We start from the raw sequence: 19024 nt of genomic DNA on the forward strand, positions 1-19024 counted from the left end.
TCATGGTTCTATCAGGCCTGAGAGTTTCCCTTGCTAACCTGGGGCTTTCTAACTGGTATTGTGGGCTCTGGCCCACCCTCCACCCAACCTTGATGAGAGTGCATGTTCCCCTTAGCCCTCCTGTGCCATCCATGTGCAGGCTCAGAGGCTCCCCTCAGATCCTGTTATAGGCTGCATTGTGTCCCCCAACCCCCAAAATTTATATGTGGAAATTCTAACCTCCAGCACTTCAAAACATGCCTGTAATTGGAAACCAGGCTTCTAAAGTGCTAATTAACTTTAAATGAGAGCATATGGGTGAGTCCCAATTTAATATGACTGGTTTCCTTATGAGAAAAGGAGATTCAGACAGACAGGTACAGGGGGAAGACCATGTGAAGACACAGGGAGAACATGGCCATCTGGCAGCCAAGGAGAGAGGCCTCAGTAGGAACCAACCCTGCTGACACTTTGATCTTGGACTTCCAGCCTCCATATCTGTGAGAAAATTAATTTCTGCTGTTTAAGCCACCAGTCTATTGTACTTTGCTACAGCAGCCCTAGCAGACTAATACAGATCTAGTCTCCTTCCCCCGTAGGCCAGAAAAAGGGTGTTTGGGGGCTCAATTATAGTACAATAATTATGTTTCTGTCTCTACAATTAAATTATGAAATCATCTTGGGTAGAAACCATGATTTATTCACTTCTATACTCCTGGGGCCTAAGAGTTCTATACCTGGCATGGAGGTTTTGAATGAGTATCTGAACAAATAAATCATCTCCGCTTTGTACAACCACCCTCAAATTTAATAAGATGGAGAGTGCAGAGGTAATATCACTCTGTAAATAGTCCAATTAATTAATCAGTACCAGTTTCTTATGGCATAACAGGAAGGTCATGTGCACAATGATGTAAACTATTTGCAAGTCACTGAAATAGGGAAGGTCGAGCTTTCAGCAAATGTGGCCAGGACCATGGGACCACTGAAACCTCGCACAGCTGGCTGTAAGCCCAGTGCCTGCTTTTGGCACTTTACCTAAAGTCAATTCAACAAAACCAGAATACATTAAGACCTAGAATGTTCTGTTACTGCCATAAGTCCACGAAAATAGAGAAAACAGTAAAATATGTTTAAGGGATAGTCCACCAATACACCAATGTGTCCATAGAATGGGGACATCAGGGTGGGCCAAAGAAAGAGACAATGCAGGTAATAGGACAGATATCAGAAAGGTCGTAAGTCCAGGAAAAAAAATAGTAAAGTGTGCTTACAGAAAATCCACCTCTTCACATCATAGTGCAGCATCCATGACCAAGGTGGGGAAGAAATGAAACTTCAGAAAGTATCTCTTGGAATCCAATGACTGAGTCATTCAACAAATTAGCTCTTCTGCAATTGATCTGTGGCAAATCAGGCTGCTTCCATGACCTCTGCAGCTCAGAGAGCGCTGTTCTAAAAGTATGACTCTTAACAACATTGGCCAGCACAGTTGTTGGTTCATCATGTGCTTGGAATCATTCTCAGAGTCTCATCTGTATTTATTTCTGTAATCCTCGCAATTACCCCATGAAGTAGGTCAGGGGTGGGGAGCCTTTTTCCTGCCAAGGGCCATTTGGATATTTATAACATCATTCATGGGCCATACAAAAGTATCAACTTAAAAATTAGCCTGCTCACAATTTACAATAGCTAAGATCTGGAAACAGCCTAGGTGCCCATCAGCAGATGACTGGATCAGAAAACTATGGTACATCTACACAATGGAATATTATGCTGCCATAAAAAAGAAGGAATTCTTACCATTTGCAGCAACCTGGATGGAATTGGAGAACATTATGTTAAGTGAAATAAGCCAGTCAATGAAAGAAAAATACCACATGATCTCACTCATTTATTGCTAATAAAGAACATTATAAACTTGAACAAAAAGATACAGAGGCAGTAAAGCATCAAACAGTCTGTCAAATTACAGCAGGAAGGTTAGGGAGAGGTGGGGAAGATAAGAGATCAATCAAAGGACTTGTATGCATGCATATAAGCATAACCAATGGACGCAAAACTCTGGGGGGTGAGGGCATATATGGGAGTGGGTGGGGGGGCAATGGTAAGATATGTACACATATAATACCTTAATAAAAAAATTTAAAAAAATTAGCCTGCTATTGTCATAATGGCTATTATCAACAAATCAGTGAACAACAAGTTCGCTGGCAGGATGTGGAGGAAAAGGAACCCTCATGCACTGCTGGTGAGAATGCAGACTGGTACAGCCAATGTGGAAAAACAGTGTGGAGTTTCCTCAAAAAATTAAAAATGGAACTCCCATCTGACCCAGTAATTTCACTTCTAGGAATATATCCCAAGAAATCAGAATATATGCAACCCTATGTTCACAGCAGCACAATTTACAATAGCTAAGATTTGGAAACAGCCTAAGTGTCCATCAGCAGATGAATGGATTAAAAAACTGTGGTACATCTACACAATGGAATACTACGCTACTGTAAAAAGAAAGAAATCTTACCAAATGGATGGAACTGGAGAGCATTATGCTAAGAGAAATAAGTCATATGGAGAAAGATAAATATCACATGACCTCACTCATTTGTGAAATATAATGAACAATGTAAACTGATGAACAAAAATAGATCCAGAGACATAGAAGCATTGAATAGACTGTCAAACCTCAGAGGGAAGGCGGGGGAGGGGAGGGTGGGTAAGAGATCAACCAAAGGACTTGAATTCATGCATATGAAAAGGACCAATGGACACAGACAATAGTGGGGTAGGGGCATGTGCTGGCGGGCAGGGGCGGGCAGGGAGAGGTCAATGTGGGAAAAAGGAGACATATGTAAAACTTTCAACAATAAAAAAAATTTAAAAAATCAAAATGAACAGAATAGAGAACCCATAAATAAATAAAAAAATAGCCTGCTATATTTGGTCAAATATTTAAGTAACTCTCCCCTAATGCCTTGGCAGGCCCAGACCAAATGATTTTGCAGGCCTCATAGTGCCTGTGGGCCAGACGTGCCCCATCCCTGAGGTAGGTGCTATTATCATCCCTGCTTCACAGATGAGGATTCTGAGGTTCGTCAAGATTAAATAACTGGGTCACCCCACTTATAAGTGGCAGATCAGGTTAATGAATTCAGAAAGAGCCTTCCATCGCCACCATCACATACTACTGGCAGTGGTCATCTTCACCCTCCCATCAGGATAGCTGCTGGGACACTACCCCTTTACACGTGTGTGTATACAGTCACGTACATACACAAACATCTACCTACCTAGCCATCATCTATCTATATAGAAAAGCATGAATTTGCCCAGTACATTCCATTCCAATCTCTGTGTCCACTGGGCTCATTCTGGTTTTCTCTTTCAAAATCAGTGACAATCCTTCTTCGATAGTGAGAAACCTGATTTCCTTTTTTTAAACATATTTTTATTGATTTCAGAGAGGAAAGGAGAGGGAGAGAGAAATAGAAACATCAGTGATGAGAGAGAATCATTGATTGGCTGCCTCCTGCACGCCCCACACCACGGATCAAGCCCACAACCTGGGCATGTGCCCTGACTGGCAATGGAACCGTGAACCTCCTGGTTCATAGGTCAACACTCAACCACTGAGACATGCTGGCCACAGCTGGCTTTCATTATCCATAATACATTTACTTATTTGATCCATCTTCCTTTATGTAGCCAAACCTGTGCCATCCCTCTCCACTCACTTATCTTAATACATCAAATTGGAGTTTCAAAAAAGGTCCCATCCAACCAGTGATCGTGATGGTTAAAAACATTTAGTAGATGGCTCCCACTAATTTGGTTCTATATATTCCTCCTACTGTGCATGAAAGTATTAGATAATCCATTGTGAAAAGATGTTTATTGAGTTGCTCAATATAACATACAATAAATAATATTCAAAATAAAGTGTGATATTAATATCTCTACTGCCATTACCAAAATAATTCTTGTTTTCATTAATGTTTATTGATAAAATTATAGAGAAATTTGTATTCTTTTTTTAAAATAAATCTTTATTGTTCAGATTATTACAATTGTTCCCTCCCCCCCGTTGTCCTTATCCATAGGTGTATGATTTTTGTCCAGTCTCTTCCCATACCCCCCACAAAGACACCCCTTTCCTCCTGAGAATTATCAATCCACTCCCATTCTATGCCTCTGATTCTATTATGTACACCAGTTTATTCTGTTCCTCAGATTTTGAATTCACTTGATTTTTAAAATCACTTGTTGATAGATATTTGTTGTTCATAATTTTTATCTTTACTTTTTTCTTCTTTTTCCTCTTTTTAAAGCATTTCATATAATACTGGTTTGGTGGTGATGAACTCCTTTAGCTTTTTTTTATCTGTGAAGCTCTTTATCTGCCAAAGTTATTCTGAATGATAACTTTGCTGGGTAGAGTAGTCTTGGTTGTAGGTTCTTCTATTCATCACTTTGAATATTTCTTGCCATTCCCATCTGGCCTGCATAGTTTCTGTTGAGAAATCAGCTGACAGTCGTATGGGTGCTCCCTTGTAGGTAACTAACTGTTTTTCTCTTGCTGCTTTTAAGATTCTCTCTTTGTCTTTTGCCCTTGGCATTTTAATTATGATGTGTCTTGGTGTGGTCCTCTTTGGATTCCTCTTGTTTGGGGTTCTGTGCGCTTCCTGAACTTGTAAGTCTATTTCTTTCACCAGGTGGGGGAAGTTTTCTGTCATTATTTCTTCAAATAGGTTTTCAGTATCTTGCTCTCTCTCTTCTGGCACCCCAAAAATTCGGATATTTGTACACTTAAAGCCATCCCGGAGGCTCATTATGCTAGCCTCACACTTTTGGATTCTTCTTTCTTTCCGCCTCTCTGGTTGGGTGTTTTTTTTCTTCCTCATATTCCAGATCTTTGGTTTGACTCTTCGGGTGCGGTGGTCTACTCTGTATAGTCTTTATTTCAGACAGTGTATGCATAATTTCTGACTGGTCCTTTTCCATTTTTTTGGTATTCTCATTAAGGTCCTTGAAGGTCTCTTCAAGTTTCTCAGCGGTTTTTAGAAGATTCTTGAGTAACCTTATAAATATGGTTCTCAACACTGTGTCGTCCATTAGTTTGCTTTCATCTATCTCTCCTACTTGTGACATACTTCGATGTCTCCACATTTTGGCTGCCTCCCTGTGTTGATGGAGTGGCTTTGTGTGGTCGGTGACCTATAGGGGCTGGTAGCTCAGCTTCCCCAATCACCCTAGGTGGTCGCTCTTGGTACTCCCCTTTGTGGGCTGAGTGGAAAGTCTTGGTGTAGTTAAAAGCCCTGATTGCTGTTGGTACACTGGGAGGAATTGACCTCCGCTCCAATTGGTTGTGAGGGCCTGCTGTGTCTATAATGGAAGAATTGCTGTGCTGGAGACACAGTAGGGCTTTGGTGCTCACTGAGTCTGCCTCTTGAATGTGTCCCTTATGAGAGTGGTTGAAATCTGGTGTCGTCCACACCGACAGAAAAGTCACTCTCACTCTCCGACCGATGGCCTAGAGTCCCGTAGGCGTCTGGGTCCCCCGCGTGTCCCCAGAAACTGGAGTTCAGAGTGGTTGGGATTGTTGGTATCACTGGAGGGAATTGATCTCCAAGCCAGTTGGCTGTGAGGATCAGCAGTGTCTCCGCTGGGAGAGCTTCTGTGCTCAGCTTGGATGGGGCGGAGTCTCAGGGTGGTGCAGACAAGCTTTGGTTTCCCGTCTGCTCCGCCCTAAGAGGGGCAGTTTCTCCGTGCCTGAATTAATGGCTGCGCGCCTCTGAGAGAAGGCAGCTTTCGAGCCTCTCCCGCTGCCTAACAGACCAGTTTCTCCCCAGCTGGGGCTGGATTTCAGTACAGACTGGAGGTTTTGTTTTTCTCCCGAACGAGAAATCCAGTCACTGGGAGGGCTGTGCTCAGCTTGGATGGGGCAGAGTCTCAGGGTGGCATAGACAAGCTTTGGTTTCCCGTCTGCTCCGCCCTAAGAGGGTCGGTTTCTCCGTGCCCTAATCAATGGCTGCGTGCCTCTGAGAGAAGGCAGCTTTCGAGCCTCGTCCGCTGCCAAACAGACCAGTTTCTCCCCGACCGCAGCTGGATTTCAGTGCAGTCGGGAGGTTTTATTTTTCTCCCAAACGAGAAAGCTAGCCACACAGCGTCTGCTGCCCTCCCTCTCCGCGCGCTGCGAGCAAGCCTGCCGTGTATTCAGCCGCCTGCCCTTTCTGCGCTCACGGATCTCCCCACCTCCACAGCTCCTGAGGCTCAGCGTCCCCCTCTCTTTTTTTCTCTAGTTGTAGGTTTTCCACTCTGCCAGCTTTCCGGTGGTTCTGGACGGTGTGCGCTCTGTTTTCCAGTTGTAGTTTCAAAATTGTTGTGGTAGGCAACAGTTAGGTGTTTACCTTATGCCGCCATCTTGGTTTCTCCCTTGAGAAATTTGTATTCTTGATTAGTGTTAAGGAACAGCAGACAGTACCAAGTGGGAATGGATGGAGCCAGTATTATAAGAACCCAATAAACTGGGTCTACATATTTGGCACTTTAGTCACCTCCCTTATATTACACAATATATAATACTCTGTATAGACACTGAGAAAGCTAAATGAATGTACAGAATTGCTAGTCATTTATCAAGTGCAATAGGTTAAGTTCATCTTCATTTTTGGGTTTTATTCACAAAGTACATAGAGATCTCTGGGGTTGGGGGATACAACTTCCTTGAAGAACAATGTATAAGTCCTTAAGGAATGTCAGGCTCCACTTACAGTCCCATCTCTCAACTCCGCCATTAGAACAATGGGTTTTTGTGGTTGAGTAAGTCCTTGAGACTCTATTTTCAGAGGGATCTGCAAATGTTAAACAGCATATGAGAACCAGTTCATGAAACACTGTTAACAACAGAAGCAAAGTAGATGAGATACATTAAGGACAATAAAGTTTTACAAACATATAAAAATTACTTTTAGCATAATATATCTTTACTTCTTTATAATTATTTAGTAATCTGTCTCATCCTGATCAGTTAAAGCATTCATCAATACATTCATTCAAGAAAAAAAATTTTTTTTAAATGTATGTGTGTGTGTGTGTCTGTGTATATATATATATATATATATATATATATATATATATATATATATATATATATATACATACTAGAGGCCCAGTGCATGATTGAATCATGCACGTGTAGGGTCCCCTACACGCTTTTGCTTTTCGTGGTGGGGCTGGGTGCCTGTCCGCTGGTGCACCAGGCCTTTCAGAAGTCTCCAGCTCGGCGGAGGCTTCTGAAAGGCCTGGTGCCGGAGCAGACAGGCACCCAGCTCCCACGCTTTTGATGGTCCGCAGCCGCTGAGGGGGGCTACCCTGCTGTTGAGAGGCGCAGGGGGCGGGACTCCCGCCCCCTGCGCCTCTCAACGGCTGCTGAGGGGGGCTGCCGCGGACACCTGGTTACCCTGCCGTTGAGAGGCACAGGGGGCGGGAGTCCCGCCCCCTGCGCCTCTCAACAGCAGGGTAGCCCCCCTCAGTGGCAGCGGATCCGGATCCGTGCCTCTCAATGGCCGGATAGGCCACCCCGAATCCCGCCCCCCAGCCTCCCGCCGCGCAATCGTGGGCGTAGCGGAGTGATGGTAATTTCCATGTTACTCTATTATTAGATAGGATATATATATCACCTATTCTGTACCAGGCCAAAGACAAAACTATGTTTGTTTGGTTTTGGTTTAAATTTTAAATAAAAAGGATGTGTTTTTTAAATTTAAACCAGATTGTTAGGCATTATGGGAAAATATTTGGAAAAGCCAGGTAGAGTTCATTTCGTGCATGTTGAAACTTGCAAATTAATCCTGAGTACATATTACATGTTTTAATTATATGGACCATCCTCGACTTCCAAAGCCCAGCCACCTCTACCAGTGGAAACCTTCCAGTTTCATGATGGAAGAAATCTTTGTGAAGTATTGTGCCTGTTTTCTAACACCTCCTAGGTCCCATGTGTAGTGTAAATAGTGAACATCTGAAGACCTATACATTCCTTTGACAAATTTTTTAGCTCAGTTTTCACCCAGTCACTTCTTCAGTATTGGGGGAGCCTCCAACACAGTAACCTTCTGATCTCAGTTCACTGAAGGGCAAGAAAATTGTCATGGAGGGTGAGAAGCACCAGCAATAGAAGACTGGAAGTTTTCGGGGAGTGTCTGCCCCACCCCAGGTGTGCCAGAGACCCATTTCCTCTCAGGGCTGAGTCCCTCATGTGTATATACTTACAGGACTCCTACACAGCTGCCTAAAGCCACAAATAAGGTGGAAATTATCTCTATCTTCCTCTTCCCTGAGAAAAAAAAGCTTACTTAAAGAAAGGAGCTGCATAATAAACACACGAGTCCTAGAAATAAGCCTTATTATAGGGCCTTGCTTGATATGAATCAATGGCAACTATTCTGCATGTTCTTCAAAGAAGAGACTCCAGATCTACCTATTAATGTAAAACCTTCCTATTTTGTAATTTCACCTCAAGGCATGTGTATGTAATGCTCATTGTTAAATTTTTCAAATTAAATTGATTAAAATTTGTATCCAAGAGCTCCAAATCAACTGCAAATCACTCTTTAAGCATTTTCTGCATGACTACAAGGCACCATTGTGAATTTATGAAAAGAATAAAATGAGGTGCTAGAGTTAAAGACATTCTTATGTACATAAAGAACCAAACTGGATAGTTTAATGAAAAAGTATTAGGTTAGGTGGTACGAGTGATGATACCAGCCTGCAGTAACAATAACATGGCAGAGGAAAAATGGGCTCTGGACTAGATGGGGAAGACTTCTGGAAGGGTTTTGGGAATGAACTCAGACTTGAAGGATGAGAGGAGAATGAGAAAAACATCATAGAGTTCTTATTAGATGTAAAAGGAGCCCAGTTTGATCACAGCAGGGCTGCCAGAAGGAGGGGTCAAGTAGCCAGGATGGCCCTGGAAATCAGGCAGAAATGCTTTCATCAGTGATTCTCAACCTTGACTGCACATGAGAGTCAAAGGTGGAGCTTTTAAAGCCACAAAAAATTAATTATTTTAGTATCTGAGATGACTTAGGCATCAAGATTTTTCATAACTCTCCACTTATTTTGTTGTATAGCCAGTGGTTGAGAACCACAACTAACACAAGAAATTCTGTAAGTTCTAGTGGAAAAGAACAGTGTTCAAAAGTCATTATTCAGTTATCACTATACTTCAGGACTGTGCACAGCACTTTCTCTTCCTTCTGGTGGACTTGAAACCAAATTTAAACTTTTCTCAAAGGACTCTACATCATCATGTCACACTAACTATGTTGACTCTAGATTGCCTTTATAGTTGGATATTTATAAAAACACAGGCTTAGCACTCCAGACTAATGGGATCATAAAGGTCACAGATGACTCCAAATAAAACCTCTAGCTTAGAGAATAAATTATTAAACAATAAGTGAGCACATTCATACATACACATGCATATAGTATACACACACACACACATATATATTTTTACAAATTTCCCAATAAAACATTATTTTGGCAGAGTGGTAACATGCTAAGTATCTGACCTGTGTTTCTTTGCAAGGTTTGAAGGAGAAGTTCTGTAAAACTCTGACGATAGCAAGTTTCATGTTCATGATAGCGAACCTCATTCCAATGCAGTTTCGGGGTCCACTTCCAAAAGGCATATATGTGTACGGCTTTATACTGTCCTGGTTCTTCTTACTGAACCTGGTTCCACAACAGTAGATTAAAACAATTAGTAAAACATATACACCATAATAGCCACATGTTTGGGGTTGTAGTATACAGGATACTCCAGTGGGCTAGTCAGTGAGATCCTGCTCTGGTTATTTTGCTGTGAGAAATATAAGCTAGAGATCATTTCCACTCCCCTTACTCTTTAGGAGCTTTCAGTTTCATTGAAGAAAAAAGATGAATGCTGTTTAAAAGAAAATTTGTTTTTAAACACTAAATTACATTCAGGATGTTGAAATATTCACACTCTAAAGGCAAGAAAGAAATGAAGGAAAAGAAGGTTTCTCCCTCCATCAAACTCAAGCTTGTCACATGTTCATGGAGGAAGGAAGCAGGAATAATATAGTATATTTTTCCTTCCCTTCCCTTTTTCCCCCTCCCCTCCTCTGACCTCTCCCCTTCTGTCTCTGTCTCTGTCTCTCTCTCTCTCTCTCTCTCTCTTTCTCTCTCTCATTGAACAGCTTAAATCAGATGACTCACATTGGCATATGATGCTCCTCTACTCTAGTATGATCACTGGTTTCCTTAGTATCTGTTTCACTAGCCTATAAATCTCTGAATGGTAGATCTATAATTTATTCAAATTTGACTCCTCAATATTTTATTATTTTAAGGAAAAATATGTATTTGGGAAAAGTGATCATGGCATCGTGGTTATATATTTTTTAAGAGTTCTTATATTTTGGGAAACATTGAAAATATTTACAGATGCTGTGCCTTAAGATAATGTGGAAATTAGGAGGGGGATATCGATGGCATATGGATAGGGCAGTGGATATGGGTTGATGGCTGTAAGGCAGGTGATGAACACATATAGAGGCGTTATAAGTATTTCATAGATGTGTATGTAGGAAATGCTTCTATATATACATATACTTTTGTATATGTTAAAAAAAATTTAAAACATGGATTTTTCATGGACTGGCCCACTTTCTGACACATGGTCAGCACTTACTCTTTGATGACTGATGAAGCAAAGTACAAGATGACTAACGGATATGTGAAAAAATACTCACCACCACTATAAGGGAAATGCAAATAAAAATTACAGTGAGATACCAGCTCACTCCAGTTAGGACAAGAAATAAATATTGTAGAGGATGTGGAAAAAGAAAGCTCTCATACACTGCTGGTGCAAATATAAACTGGTGTAGCCACTATGGAAAACAGTATGGAAGTTCCACAAAAACATTAAGAAAAGAGTTACCATAAGACCCAACAATCTCTCTTCTGGATATATGCGTGAAAATTTTGAAATTTGAACATACTTATTCATAAAGATACACATACCCCTGTATTCATTAACATATTATTTATAATAGTCAAGACATGAAAACAAAACAAGTGTTTTGCAACAGATAATTAGATAAAGAAGATATGGTACATATATACAATGGAATAATACTCAGCCATAAAAAAATGAATTATTGCCAATTGTAACAACATGGATGGATCTTGAATGTATTATGTTAAGTGAAATAAATTAAACAGAAAATGATAAGAACTACATGATTTCAGGCATATGTGGGATATAAAACAAAAAGCAACAAATAAAAAATAAAATCATAGATATACACAACAGAATGGTGGTTACCAGAGGGGAAGAAAGGTATGAGGAAGATGAAGTGGGTACAGGAGGTTAAATACAAGGTGATTGGAGAAATCTAGACTTTGATAGTAATCCCATAATAAAGTTTACAGAGGTTGTATTATAAAGTTGTACAACTGAAATTATTATAATATTAGTGTTACCCAATAAATAGAATTAAAAATGAAGTACAGGAAAGGTCTCCGATTTTACGTTCATGAAGCTACAAGGAGGGGAACTGCTGAGTTTGGAGAGGTTTCTTTGCAAGGTTTGAAGGAGAAGTTCTGTAAAACTCTGACAATAGCAAGTTGCTAGAATGAAATTGTATGCCCTGGTAGCTAGCATCCCATAGAGGCCCCTGTTCCAGAAAACAGAGGACTTGTTCAACTAACTTTCTTCAACAAGTACTATGTGTAGACGCTATGCTAGAATAAGGACACCATGGCAAATGAGACAAGGTCCATGCCATTAGGGATCGTATAGTTGTGCTAATCAAAGTCTAGATCCAGGTAGTGCCCTCAATAGTTCTTTCCAATTTTGCTCACCAATACACTAAATGGGAAGCATCAGCTCTTCCCAGAGTCCAAGCTGTGTCCAAAGCCAAACTTGGCTCTGAATTCCCAGAAGAACATGCTAACGACCCCTAAAGAGGAGGTCTTAGAATGTCTAGAGAGCAGATGACTTCCCTTTGGAAGAGTCACCAAATACTGAGAGTAGGAGGAAGCTGGTCCAGGACTGCAGCCAAGACAGACCAGGGAACCTGTGTTCACCTCTACCCTTAAGGGACTGCTTAAACCATCAAAGGTGAGGACCTCTCAGGTTGTCAGCCTGCACTCTCCCAATAATGCTAAAGGAACAGCAGCCAATGTTTTTAAAAATGGAATGTGGGAACATTGGTGGTAAATTCACAGATTAAAGAAAACAACACAGAAAAACTTAAAGAAAAAAAGCCTATATTTCTAAAATCATTAGTGATTAAGTAAATTATGGCATATGTATACAATCACAGACAGATAAATATATACTTATATAAGGTGGTGTTTTATACATAGGATGTAGTTTATGGTTTACTGTTAAATAAAGTAGTATAAAATATAATTATCATTCAAATTTTTAAAAATCTCCATATGCATGGAAAATGTCAATAATGACATACATCACATTATTAATGAGGCCTATATTAAAGTATTTGGACTATAGACAAATACAACTTTCTTTAATCTAGAGATTATAAAATAATCACTCTTGTAATAAGAAAAACTTCTAAAAATAAATAGGTATGCATATAAATGATTGTACAACCACACATTAATCATCTATACTAAAAGATATCAGAATATGTCCAACCAGACTGGATTAGGTGGGTTCCCTTTCTCAGTACCTTTCAGGACGAAACTCCTCAGGTTCTGACCAATACGCTGCGTCTCGGTGAAGAATAAAACTTGGCACCATCACCACCGTCCCTTTGGGAATGAACACCCCATTGATTTCCACATCCTTCTTACAGACCCTCTCAAGTCTACCAGCAATTGGGAATAATCTGAGGGATTCATTCAACGCCATGTCAAGATACTCCATCTGTGCCAGGGCATCATAGGTGGGAGTTTCCTGGGAAGAAAGAAACAGATTTTGATAAACTGAGATTTGAGATCAACTTTCAACTCAGTCTATGTAGTTCTATAGAAATGTTAGGAACTCCAAAGAATAAGTTATTTGGGTAAAGGACCTTAAGATTTACAGACATTTTAATATCTGTCATGTCCTTTAACCTGCTTAATGGCACATCGAGATGTGTGGAGTAGTTATAACTATGGGAGACGTTGGGGACAATACCCTAAACGGGACCGGAAATCCCTCACCTTACCATATAGTGATTTTTTTAATCTCATGTGACTAATAGACTATGGCCCCTACTCTTAATCTTAATTTCTTAAATGAAATATGTTAAGGTCACTTAATTTCTTAAATGAAATATGTTTGTTTTCAAAAGAGAGGCCACACTTCTGCACCAAGGAAAGAGAATGTGTAAAAGAGCAAAATCCCAACTTGACATAAAGATTTTTAGTTGAAAAATCCTATTATTTTTATATACATATATATTTTTATTGATTTCAAAAAGGAAGGAAGAGGGAGAGAGAGATAGAAATATCAATGATGAGAGAGAATTATTGATTGGCTGTCTCTTCCACACCTATACTGGGGATCAAGCCCACAACCTGGGCATGTGCCCTTGACTGGAATTGAACTTGGGACCCTCAGTCTGCAGGCTGATGCTCTATCCACTAAGCCAAACCGGCTAGGGCCAACCCTTTAGATTATATATATAATTTGGAGAGAAAAACTATATAATATAGAATTTATAAATAACTTGACAAGAAACAGGTTTCTTTCTAAACCAAATAGGGTACATGAAGAGTATGATGAGATGCTAGCTACCAGGGCATACAATTTCATCCTATCTAATAATAGACAAATATGCAAATTGACCATACCTCAGACACACCCACAAGCCAGCGCCCACCATCCAATCAGAGCGAGTATGCAAATTAACCCAAACCAAGATGGCTACAGCCACAGAGAGCAAGGTTTCCCAGGTAACAGAGGAAGCCAAGCCTTCCGCCTGCCCTTGCCAGGCCTAAGCCTCCAATCAAGCTACAAAGTTTCAATTATAGAAGGTAAACAAATTCAAACAAATGGCGGCAGAATGGAGCTTGAGAGAGCAGGCCAGGGTTGCCGCCGGCAACAGGGGAAGCAAAGCTTTCCACACACCCTGGCCGGGCCCACCCGCTTAAGGCAACAAAGTTTCAATTATAACCCCAACACAAATGGCTGCTGGCCTCGGAGGGAGCCCCAGGCTTGGCTCTGCTCCAGGCTACAAAGTTTCAATTGTAGAAGGAAAATAAATTCCAGATACCAGGGCCTCCACTTGGGTTGCCAGGGGGCGTGGCCGGCCTGCAAACCACCACAGGCCCCTCGCTCAGGCCGCCCCACGCCCCAAGGAAACCCCCACCTGATCCGGGACACCCTTCAGGGCAAACCAGCTGGCCCCCACCCCTGTACCAGGCCTCTATCCTATCTAATAAAAGTAATGTGCAGATTGATCATCACTGCAACACACAATATAGCTGCCCCCATGTGGTCAAAGATCCTGCCCCCATGTGGACACAAGATAGCCACCACAAGATGGCCAGCAGGAGAGGGCAGTTGGGAGGCACCCGGCCTGCAAGGGAGGGCAGTTGAGAGGGACCAAGCCTGCAAGGGAGGGCAGTTGGAGGTGATCAACCCTGCAGGAGAGGGCAGTTAGGGGTGACTAGGCCGGCAGAGGAGGGAAGTTGGGGGCAAACAGGCTGGCAGCAGAGTGGTTAGGGGGTGATCAGGCTGGCAGGCAGAAGCGGTTAGGGGCAATCAGGAAGGCAGGCAGGCAAGCAGTTGGGAGCCAGTAGTCCTGGATTGTGAGAGGGATGTCCGACTGTCCGTTTAACGGACAGTCATACTCTTTCCTGTATGTCAGGCTTCTTCTAGTCTAAACGGGCAGTCGGACATCCCTCAAGGGGTCCCATATTGGAGAGGGTACAGGCTGGGCTGAGGGACAACCCCCCTCCATGCACCAATTTCGTGCACCGGGCCTCTAGTTCTAGCAAAAGTTATAAAGAGGTGGCATCCCACTCAGCCTCATGCTGCCTTGCTGGAACAGTCTCCTAGTTGTTGCTTCAGGGTTTGACTGTAAGCTGTGAAGATCTCATACAAGCCTCTCCATCCCCAGAGGCCAGTCTCTTCATACCACAAAGAGTTCCAATTTTGTCAGGTATCTGAAAACAGTGTGGACAATACAGTATTGGTCACCAATTGGTGTTATATTGAAGAGGCAATATTGTAGAGGTTAAGGGTTTGGCTAGTGGTTTCTTCACCACTAGCTATATGACTAGTATATGAAAATTATTTCACCTCTCGGTACCTCAGTTTTCTGATATGTTACGTGGAGATATTTAGAGTTGGCACTTCATAGGGTTGTATGGCAGAGACATCACTGCTCACCTAATATCCATGTGGTCTCCACATCTCCCAGCCCACTTAAAGCTAGGGGAAACCAGCTTTGAGAATGGGCTGTGAGCTGAGGTGATATATGTTAATTGGAAGCCAAAACACTTGAAAATCCAGTGAACAACACTCTACTTCTTTATTCCCCAACCAAGATGAAGGCCTTGTGTTCCAGAAAGTGCAGCTACAAGAAAGTGGGGTCTTGCCCTAGCCAGTATGGCTCAGTGGATAGAGCATCAGCCTGCGGACTGAAAGAGCCGGGTTCGATTCCAGTCAAGGGCACATGCCCAAGTTGCAGGCTTGATTCCCAGTAGGGGGCATGCAGGAGGCAGCAAATCAGTGATTCTCTCTCATCATTGATGTTTCTCTCTCTCCCTCTCCCTTCCACCTGAGATCAATAAAAAAAATATTTTTAAAAAAAGAGAAAGTGGGGCCTTTTTAGCTTATATTTCTGAGTAACTATGTAGAGCCAAGATTCCCACTCCTAGCCTCCTCTAACAATCCATGTTGTATATATAAATAGGAGAAGTAAATTTTTGCTATGCAAAGCCATTTAGATTTCAGGACCAATCTGTTACCAAGGCATAACCTAGCCTATCCTGGTTAATACAGAATTTGTTAAGATTAAATTCATTTATAAATACAAGGTATTTAGAATAGACATATATAGTAAGGAGCAAATGTTTACTTATAGTGTTGTAATTGTTACTAAAAAATAAAAAAGCTAGTCTCTGTCTCTTAGTGACCTTAGCTAGTCTCTGTCTCTTAGTGGCCTTTCCATCTTATTGCTATCAAAAGAATGCCAATGTGAGTTTTCCCTGAGAAGAAAGATAATCTCCAATTAAATAGGTTCTAAAATCTTTTCCTTATATCTGAAAGACCTATGACTCAGAAAGGTCATACGACCTGTCCAAAACCATAGTCTATCTTCTATTCCCCACCCTATACTCTTTCCTGTATGTCAGGCTTCTTCTAGTCTGGAATGTTTACCCAGGGTGGTATATTACACTATTTGTGCCTGTTCTCCACCATTGTGTGTGTCCATGCCCTTAGTCATCTAACTTGGTGCCCTCCTATTATGATGCTGGGGTTGGCCATGGTGCATGCTTTAAATTAATGGAATGTTGGCTAAGTGTGATGCAAGCAGAGTTCTGAAAGGCACCCATATGATTGGGCTTATTGCTCTTTCCCTCTGACATTGCCTGAGAAGAACATACCCAGGCTAGTTGTCTGGAGTATGGGAGATGTATGGATCATGTGTGAAGCTGATTCACCTAGCCGCTTAGCCAAGGCCAGCCTAGATCAGCCAAGAGCCAGACTAAAGCAAGTCCAGGCAATATCAACACAGATAATTATCCAGACACTTGAGCAATCAATGTTTATTTGTTTATCGTTAATTGCCACTGAGGGTGTGTGTTTTTTCCATTCGACATTATTGTGATAACAGATAACTGCTATGCCAGGAAAAGCACTTTGTCCAAAATCTTATTATCTGTGAAAAGTACACATTACCTATATTTCTTTGTTTGTTTTCATCACTTTACATCCTTCCTAAATAGCACAGATGAACAACTGATGCTTATGCTCTTTGCAAAAATTATCCTATGAAATGGTGAGTAAGCATTCTTGGTTAGGTTTAACTTTCTCCCTCCCTCTGCAGGTATCATCCACTTACCTTATTGGGAAATGTCACCTCAATCTCCTCTTGCAGTTTCTGTTGCACATCAGGGTGAATGGCCATAAGATACATAAAGAAGGAAAGAGAAGTGCTAGTGGTTTCATAGCCAGCAAAAATAAAGATAATAGATTGGGCGACAAGCTCCAGATCGGACATAGCTAAAAGGAAAAGAAAGGTCAATGTAAATCATCATAGTTTAGATTATGATAAATTCATATGAAACTCCAAACTTCTAGAAGAAAAAAATGGAAATTCAGATCAAACTAGGGGGAGTTGTACTCTGATGTGTATATTGCAGATCCAGAAAAAGGCAAAAAAATGTCTTAATCCAGTTTTTCCAAAGGTCTACACTATTCTTGGTCACCTGCTCCTGGATACATCACTCTCATCACTATCTCAGCTGTGTAATTCCACAGCATGTTATTAGAGAATCTTAAAAGTAGTTTAGCTACAAGTAATATGGGATAGCATTCTCCCCCAGGAAAATTTTAAATTATTCTTTAAAATTTTGAGACAGTTTACAATACTAAAGTTTATGTAAAGAAAAATTAAAGTATCTTTCTTCTAAACATGTTTCCAGGAACTTAAAAGAACAGTAATTGGCTACAGATAAACTCTTGTACTCAATGTATTTATTGTCTATGGACCAGCAGCATCAGCAGTATCTGGGAGTTTATTAGAAATGCAGAATACCGAAGACGGCAGTATCAGGAGCTTCCTTCAGCCAGGAGGAATGGAGAACAGTGGCTCTCCACTGTTGGGCCGGATGGTGGTGTTTCAGAGAAAGAAATGGAACCACAGAGTCCTGCCAATGCTCAGACTCCCAAAACTTGCATCCTGTTGCCTTGGGAGTATGGCCAAGGAGCATCCTATATAATAAAAGGCTAATATGCAAATCGACCAAACGGCCGAACAACCAATCACTATAATGCGCACTGACCACCAGGGGGCAGACGCTCAATGCAGGAGCTGCCCCCTGGTGGTCAGTGCACTCCCACAAGAGAAGCACTGCTCAGCCAGAAGCCAGGCTCACGACTGGCGAGCGCAGCAGTGGTGGCAGGAGCCTCTCCCGCCTCCCTGGCAGTCAGACATCCCTTGAGGGATCCTGGACTGTGAGAGGGCACAGACTGGGCTTAGGGAAACCCCCCCCCCCCCTGAGAGCACGAATTTCATGCACTGGGCCTCTAGAATTATCTAAAAACCAAGAGTTATTGCAGTAGAACCACTGTTTCCCTCTGTGACTGATCCCCAGGTTGGGTGCTTGGAGGGAACCCCATGGAGATCAGGGGTCACCATTACAGTGAGGGAAAACAAACCCCACCTCCAAGCAGCAAGGCTTTACTGTCTTATAAAAGCCCTGGAGGTCAAATCTGGATCACAGAGGTAAAAAATCTTGTGATTCAGTGCCATCTACTGGAAAGTAGTAGAAAGACCTCTTCAGAGGAAGCTGTTATAGGCCATTAATATCGACAGATATAAATGTGTAGGCAAAGGAGAACAGCAAATACCACGAATAACTATGGAAACGAGGATGATTGAAAGAAAATGAAAAATCCCCCAAAAGCAAGTTGGAACTCATGGAAATATGTGATATAAATGACAGAGATTTGATGATTGCAATTCTGTAAATACTCAACAAAATGCAAGAAAATGCAGACAGGCAATTCAATACACTCAGAAAACAAATCAATGAACAAAATGAATACTTTACCAAAGAGATTGAAAGTTTTAAAAAGAACCAATCAGAAATCCTGAAAATGAAGCATGCAATTAAGGGGATTAAGAATAAACTACTAAGCATAGAAAACAGAGCCAAGAAGATGGAGGAAAGAATTATGCCATCAGAAAAAGCAATCCTATATAATAAGAGAGGAATATGCTAATTATCCATTATGCCATGAGGCGTAACGACCGACCACGTAATGACCAGATCACGGATCTGCAGGAGGGTGGGGCTGCGAACT

General features: G+C 41.5%; 1 protein-coding gene across 1 annotated transcript in view; it reads right to left on the reverse strand.

Moving 5' to 3' along the window:
* Positions 1 to 1935: 1935 nt before the first annotated feature.
* Positions 1936 to 19024, reverse strand: part of LOC307109087 (cytochrome P450 3A12-like) — a 52004-nt gene continuing 34915 nt past the window's right edge. Inside the window, exons 10-13 of the mRNA XM_079787636.1 lie at positions 17058 to 17218; positions 12726 to 12952; positions 9567 to 9729; positions 1936 to 6833 (exon numbers count right to left, since the gene is read on the reverse strand). Coding sequence (XP_079643762.1) covers positions 6738 to 6833; positions 9567 to 9729; positions 12726 to 12952; positions 17058 to 17218 — 647 coding nt within the window. The 3' untranslated portion in view covers positions 1936 to 6737. The remainder of the gene's footprint in view (positions 6834 to 9566; positions 9730 to 12725; positions 12953 to 17057; positions 17219 to 19024) is intronic.

The sequence above is a fragment of the Cnephaeus nilssonii genome (genome assembly GCF_951640355.1).
Source record: "Cnephaeus nilssonii genome assembly, chromosome: 2".
Taxonomy (NCBI): Eukaryota; Metazoa; Chordata; class Mammalia; order Chiroptera; family Vespertilionidae; genus Cnephaeus; species Cnephaeus nilssonii.